Source organism: Gavialis gangeticus, unplaced genomic scaffold (assembly GCF_001723915.1).
Source record: "Gavialis gangeticus isolate Ggan-Ray unplaced genomic scaffold, GavGan_comp1, whole genome shotgun sequence".
In the NCBI taxonomy this organism is placed as follows: Eukaryota; Metazoa; Chordata; order Crocodylia; family Gavialidae; genus Gavialis; species Gavialis gangeticus.
Window position 1 is genome coordinate 3,744,861 of NW_017728964.1, and position 7,592 is coordinate 3,752,452.

Consider the following 7,592-nt stretch of genomic DNA (forward strand, 5'->3'; position numbering starts at 1 on the left):
ATCCAGGTGGCATTGTGACTCCCACATGGGCTTATGACCTGCAGCTCAGCTGTGCTGTGCAGAGCCACATACTCCTACTTAAGTCATCCCCTATTCCTGTAATGGATATTTTCTAGAGTTTTGGCCCCAGACATTCAAAACAGGGGCAAAGCCTAAGCAGCACTTTTTCATCTAGAATAGTGGTCCCCTAAACTAGGGATTGTGACCCCCAGTGGGGCTCTAGTCCCACAGAGCTCCTTATTTGTCTAAGCCTGCCTTTTCTGCACTTAATCTGCTCTGTGTTAATGAATCCCATACCCTCAGTGACCCCATGATGAGAGCTGAACTGGAGTAGCTTACCTTTGAATAAAACAGGGGTAAGTTGCACCAGTTTAGGTTTCACTGGCTAAGGAAGAACTGCCAGTACACAAATAGTTTTTGTGCCTGCAATTACCAGGGAGCAAGTACCAAAGCCCAGCTGCTCTGTGGTAATTGTTTGTGGCTTTGTTCTTATCCCATGGAAAGTACAAGCTAAAATGGGGAAACAGCTCTGTTTCACTGAGGGATAAGTTGCCTCCATACAACAATCCTTGTGGGATAAAAGCAGACCTGGGGCCTAACCCCTTGCTAACTATGGACATGCGAACAGCAGTAAATGCGCTGTTCAAATATTCAAAATATCCTGTACCATGATGTCACCTGACTATAAATGGGGCCAAGACCTGAAAAAAGATTGAACCATACGGTCCAGGGATTCAGGGGGCTGGCTTTCTCAAAGCACATGTGTGGCCTGAGACAGGTTTCATACATGCAGAATGGGCCTATTGTGGGCGGGCTGGTTTCCTACCTGGTTACGCTCTGCAGGATTTTCCGCTCATCCTGGTCCAGGCACACAGCAAAGGAACAGTTGATTCCAGTGATCTGGACTTTGTCCACTTTAATCTGGGACACACTGATTTGCTATGAGAGAGAAAAAGATAACATGGTATGTTGACAATGCTTTGTGGCCAAACAAGCACAGCTAGGTTTCATGGTTTGGGTAGCTGGACACCTGGAAAAGCAGCTAGGATTCTTTTCAGTGCATATTGTACCTTTCCATGTCAGAACTTGGCCTGAATTGGGGCAGTAAGTCAAAATGGAGGCTGTCATAGCATAAGATACTCACCGTGTGCTTCTGTGTGCGCATGAGCCATTGCTGGCCATATTCACTACTCTAACGCATCGGTGTGACATTCATTTGGCCCTGCAAGCTGGTCCTGGACCATGGGGCTTCTCACAGGCCCAGCACAGACTGTGAGACTTCTTGCAGGCCAGATGAACCACCTCTGGCAGCAGGGTGACTAGTGGTGGCTTTAACCCATAAAGCTGCTGGAGCCACTGCTTCAGTGAAGCTCCAGAATCCAGGGGATTAACACTACTCCTGCTTGCCCTCCCTCTTCCCTTGCCACTAATTTTAGTCAAAGACGATCAAAACTCCCTGATGCAGTAGCTCCAGCAGGCATAGCAACAAGTCCTGCAGACCACATCTTGCTCATGGAGGTGGGTCATCCAGCCCATGAGAAGCCCAGTGGGCTGAATGACCTACCTCCAGGGGCCAGATCCAGCCCACAGGCCACAAGTTTTACACTCCTGCTCCAAAGTTACAATCAGCTAGACTACAAATGCATGCTGCTGTATCCACCATCCAGTCATCCCTTTCTAAGGATACCAGTCTATTACAGTTTTCCTCTAATCTTTTCCAAAGATTTGGAGAGCTTTGAATTGATTCAGACCTTTTTATTGGTCCCCTGATTCGATTCGGATTTGGAGATTTGGCCACCGAATTGGACCGAATCTCCTCCAAATTGAATCAGCACCCGAAGCTTTGCACAGCCCTAATAACAAATACTGGCCATAGCTGAGTAAGAGCTTTGTAGCATCCTCACTTGCAGCAGTTGCAAGTCATTGGAATGTAGTGATCTATTAAAGTTAGCACCTGGTGGGAGATAACCTTCACTCAAAAGAGAATAACTCTGCAACTTCATGAGGGTACTTTACACATGCTAAACTGCTTGAACCTGTGTCTGCTTGAGTTTTAACTGCACTTAGCAAGTTGAACATGTGAGATCACCCTACCCCTGCTAGCAAACAGAGCAAAGTCTCCACTCCCATCTTGAAGTAAATGCACCAAAGCTCAAGGGTTGGGATCTGGCTGCTTCATGGCTCTAAATTCATTTCCTCTCCCAAGCAAGCTACTGGCTAGCCTCTCACTGCCAAACAAGGGAGGACAAAAATGTAGCAATCTGATTTACCTGATTGAAGCTTTTCTTTGATTTGGAGTTTTGCCTCTTGACAACTTCTGTTATGGTTAGGTTGAGGCATTCCACTTTTGAGTCTAGAACACAAGAAATGTTATTTGGGTTATTTTAAAGGTCCCTGATTCTAATTGAAATAGCCCTGATGCCTAATGCCCAGAACTGCCATGCTCCAGAGGAAGCAACCTCCAGCTTCATCTCCTCAGGGGTTGCCAGCAGAGCACAGGGGCTTTGAGAGATCAGAGTAATGGTCAGAAAGAGAACTCAGGACCTTCTCTCAATTAAAAAAAACAACACATAGCAAAGGAACCTCAAAGTATCTTTAACAAAACTCTGTCATTTTACCAAGATCATCCTCGTAAGAAGAGGACTCAGACCAGAATACTGGTGCACATCAGATGGGTAGAAAAACTAGATGGCACCAGAGAGAGGGAGGACATTTCATCTTTCATAGCATCATTAAAAAGGGTAAGGGTAGAACTTACACATGCAACAATGGAGCATTAAAATACCACCAAACCCACAGGAGCAAGACACCATCATAGTGTTAGTCAGTGGGATTTGCTCTGTGGGACACGAAATACTCTGCTGTATCAGTGACACTGTAGCATTCCAGAACCAAAGAAACTTGACTTCCTTACACAAAACAACCAGCTAGATGGATGAAACAAATGCAGTGGATATGGTATATTTGGAGTTCAGTTAGGCTTTTGGCAAGTCCCATGTGACCTTCTCATAAAGGAATTGGAGAAATGCGGGCTAGACAAAACTACAAGGGGGATAGACAACTGGCTCAATAGCTGCGAGCAAATGGATCCATGTCAGGATGGCAGAAGCATTTGGGTGGAGTCCCTCAGGGGTCAGCCCTGTGTTTATTAATGATTTAGATCCTGGAATAGAGAGCTTTTTGAGCAAGTTTACAGATAACACAAAACTGGGAAGAACTGCAAGTCCACTGGAGGACAGGAGCACAATTCAGAAGGATCTTGACAGATTGGAAACCTGGGCTAAAGCCAACAGGATGGAGTTCAATGCTGACAGATGCAACGTGCTAACACCTTGGGAAGAATCATCAAAAACACAAGTACAAGATGCGTAACAACTGGCAGCACTATGGAGAAGGATCTAGGACTTGTGGTAGATCACACACTCTACACAAGTCAGCAGTGTGATGTAGCTGCACAAAAGGTGAACGCAGTTTTGGGGTGCAGGAGTAGGAGCATTAGGTGCAAGACATGGGAGGTGATAGTGCCTCTTTACTAAGCACAGGTTAGAACTCATCTAGAGTGCTGTGTGCTCCATGTTTTAAACAGGGCATGGAGAAGTTAGGTTAGACTGCCTAGGGAAGTTGTGGCATCTCTATCATTGGAAGTTTTGACAATATTGGGTAAGCATTTGTCAGGGATGATCTAGGAGCAGTTATGCCTTGGGAGCTCTGTAAAGAGCAACAGATAGATTGTTAGGAGATCATAAAAAGAGCTCTGCCACCTAAAGCAGGGGGATATTGGGGAGAACCATTGCCAGAAGCAGTGGAATGTAGCATACATCCACAACTGGCTTAGTTATGAAAGGAAGTTAAAGCAGCTGGGATAAATTTATGGAAAAGATACAGAAAGAGGAGCTTTACTGTCTTTGTAGGTGTGATGTCTAAAAACTACACTTGCTGTCCCCATGCTGCAGAGCAGAGTGGAGGGTAGTAGGTTTGGTTTTTCCCACACCTGCACTTTGCTGGTTGCCATGTGGGGCAAGGAAGGATTTTTTTCCTTTCCTGTTGCTACATGTGTCTGGGAGTTTTTTTCCACCTTCCTCAAAAGGTATTGGGTGTTGGCTGCAGCCAAGGCTAGGGATTTTAACGGGGGTGTACTAATGCTCCTGCTGGGGCCCAGAAGCTTCTGGTTAAAGGGTCTTCCTCCTCCGCTCAGGGTCAGCCCAGTCGTCACATAGGATCAGGAAACAATTTTACTCCATGATCAGACTGGTACATGCTATTGTGAGGTTTGCCTTCCTCTGTAGTGGGGAACACAGCCCTCTTTTTTGGATCTCTCAAGTACATTTTAACAGCCTTTACAGCAACAAGACACTGACTGCCATTGTTCCCCTGCTTCACCTGTGGCAGATTAGGGTAATTTTGGTGTCTTTGCACAATATGCCTCATAGTTGTATGACAGGGCTGACTGGGTAGTTTTAGGAATAGGTTAGGCAAGGATTAGTATGGGGTAATTTTGATAGGAATAATCCTGGCTGAAGCAGGGGGTTGGACTAGATGACCTCTGGAGGTCCCCTTTAGCCCTGTTTTTCTATGATTATATAACTTTAATTTAATTACATCTTTTGGGATAAAGAACATCTTCCTAAAGACTGTTATGCTGTCAATTAAAACAGCTTCCAACTACACACCCTGATGTAAATCAAACTGATATTCCTTCAGCCTTTTCTGCAAACAATCACACACGCAGTGCAAACACAAATTTTAGAAGCAGAGGAAAAACCAGGAAATATCTAGCACGTACTGAGCATCCTCAAGTTACTTACTTTCACTTTTGGAGTAAAAGTAATGAACTATTTTATGCCTAAATACTGAAGCTACAAAAGCAACTCTTGCATCATGTCTTGGAACAAACTCTAGCTCCATAGGCTGAGCCCTTATGTCTTCAACAGCAGCCTGCCACCATTACATATAGGATACTGTTCAATTGGTAATGGGTGTCTGGAATAACAGTGACATCCTGTGGCCAAACTGGTTTATATGGAAAGCACATTCTTCCACTTAAAAATAGAAGGTAATCCCAGTATGTTGGAAAGGTATTTCAAAGGTATGTTAGGAAAAAAAATCTTCCTAGATGTTACATTACCTATAGAAAGATGCTTGGAATTAACCCAAATTGTAAGGCAGAACAGCAAGATGAGCTCCAGAATTAGGATAGAAATGGGTAATAATGTAATTTTTACAAATAGCATATTGCTAATGGTTAGAAAAATATAATGGCAATACTAGCTTTGTGGGAAGGGGGGGCAGGGAAGAGTGGGGTGAGAAGGGGGAGGGAGTTGACTTTCTAAGTTGATGGGAGAGAACCAGTATAGAGGCTTAGGTGTAGAGGCTCCAGTTCACTGGATATTGATTCACCTGGTTCCCTGGTCCCAATTCCTAGTTTTATAGCCAGGAACACCGCACAGAGCATTTCAGTAAAATGGAACAGATTTGCTTGAAAATGTCTCATTATATTTGCAACCTGATGTGTATGTGCAATAGTGGTTTTGTTCTTAAGTGAAGAGAATACCCATGGCTTCTAATTAAGAAGCCTACAATCTCGGAACAGCTTCTACACTTAAAAATGGGGGATCTGGGCACACTGTACTAAAAAAGGATCTAAAGAAAGAAAGAGATTTAAGAAATAAAAAACAACGTACACCCAGCTGTTTTAGAGAAGGAGGAAGAAAAGTCAGCCACTAGCTTACTGGAGAGGTCTAGCTCCATTTGACAGTAGGATGGACAAAGCACACAGCCCAGTAAAGCCAGAGACCTTTCACTCTAGAGAACAGTGATGAGCTACTGCATAGAGGAAGAAAACATCCATACCAAGAATATGCTTTTCTTGGAAAGCAGCAGGTTGCACCATCCCCAGATGGGCATTCAGATATGGCCTGGGACATCCAAAACTACATAGGGCAAAGGATACCCTCATTCCTGTAGCAAAGAGGGAATACAGGCTGCCCCAGGATGGCCTGAAGCACAGAAACAATGCGACTGTGCAATCAGGGACCCTATTGCCCTGGACTAACTTGGCTGCTCACGTGATGCCCTATTTTCATGTCTGACAGAAAGAATGAAGTTGCACAGGGAATGATTACTAGATTTCCTTCTCTGCACCACCTGTAAGCTTTGGGCCTCACTCCTGGGGTAACATATAAATATAATTATAGTTTGCTCAGAAAAAGCCAATGCAAAATTACGCCAGGGCAGATGTGAAAAGCACAGTACAGAGTACAGGACTCAGTCCTGTAACCAACAGGCCAAAAATCTGCTCTGGAGCAAACTGATGGCCCAGCTCCTCTGCTGTTTATCTCAGGCATGCAGTACTTTTATTTTACCTATATGCCACACAGAACTGTTTTTAATTTGGGGCTCCCAAGCTAGTTAATAGGATGTGAAGCCTTCCATGTTCATATCAACCATTGTATCCCTGGTCAAAGACTAAAGGGTGCCATGTGCTCATGACTGTTATTCTGCTTAAAAGAAACAAGTGGCTGGTTTCCATCTAGTGGGCAGACACAACAACCATGAAAGGCACCTTTGTTGGAAATCTCAAGATAACAGGATATCAAATACCTTTCTCCCTTGGAAGTGGCCCTCTGAAAATGTGAAGATGACCTGAATCAGAAAGATGTGGCTTGTTTTGTCCCAAGGTACAAAGGACAACTCCAGTTTGCCACCTTCTGTTACATGTGCACTCTTTGCTATGCTGATACTTCACCATTATCCCCTCCACTGCCCTCCACATCCCCTGTAAGGTTTTGTGGTCACCAACACTCACCTAGTTCTTCATGTTTCTTACAGGCTTTTCTGAAGTTGACAGACGTGCAGACCTTTTCAACGTTGTTCCAACGGTTTCTTCCGCTGATTGCTGTCTGTAGGGACCAACCAAAAGCCAATGGGTCACATTATGCCATGATATTGCTTCACTCCACCCCTGACTTTCTGGATGGTTTATTTTAGAATTGGATTTCACTTGACCTGGCTGGACCAGAACTTTTGGCAGCTGTTAAAATATACCTGCTTTGTATACTAAAAAACTAAATGCCTTAGCTCTCCATGAGATCAATGTTTGATAGCTGCACAGTGTGATGAATAAACAATAGCTGGATTGTTGTATATTCATTGTGTCATGCAATTCTTTTCAAAAAGGGCCCAATGGGCAGAATCAATTCACAGCCCTTTCTCTTGCCTGTGTGAGAGTTTGCAGCTATTCAGAGAAAAAGGAATTCCTTCAATTAGACAACAGGCACTATGAGCTGAACAATATCTGGGGACTTAGTTACGTCACAGATTCTTAAGGCTGTAGGACAATGTCAGGATGAAGTTGAATATCCTGTCTACACTACAAACTATGACAATATTATAAACTGGTCTCCAGATATGGCACCTAGTCAGATATTCTAAATCATGTAGTGACCTACACTTCATCCGTCAGAGGTAGGCAAAAAATATTAGGGGTGCATCTTTAAAAAGTTTCTTGGCTGATACCAATGGCTGATTATTAACCAGCCATATCAGATGATACCTATGCGATAGCTGATTGACAGGGATGCAGCCCAGCAGCT

At 44.0% G+C, this 7,592-nt stretch overlaps 1 protein-coding gene across 2 annotated transcripts in view; it reads right to left on the minus strand.

Moving 5' to 3' along the window:
- Positions 1–7,592, minus strand: part of PIK3R5 (phosphoinositide-3-kinase regulatory subunit 5) — a 122,058-nt gene that overhangs the window by 4,825 nt on the left and 109,641 nt on the right. For both annotated transcript variants that reach the window (XM_019502082.1, XM_019502090.1), the window contains exons 16-18: positions 6,806–6,899; positions 2,271–2,353; positions 827–939 (exon numbers count right to left, since the gene is read on the minus strand). In XM_019502082.1, the coding sequence (XP_019357627.1) occupies positions 827–939; positions 2,271–2,353; positions 6,806–6,899 (290 nt within the window). The remainder of the gene's footprint in view (positions 1–826; positions 940–2,270; positions 2,354–6,805; positions 6,900–7,592) is intronic.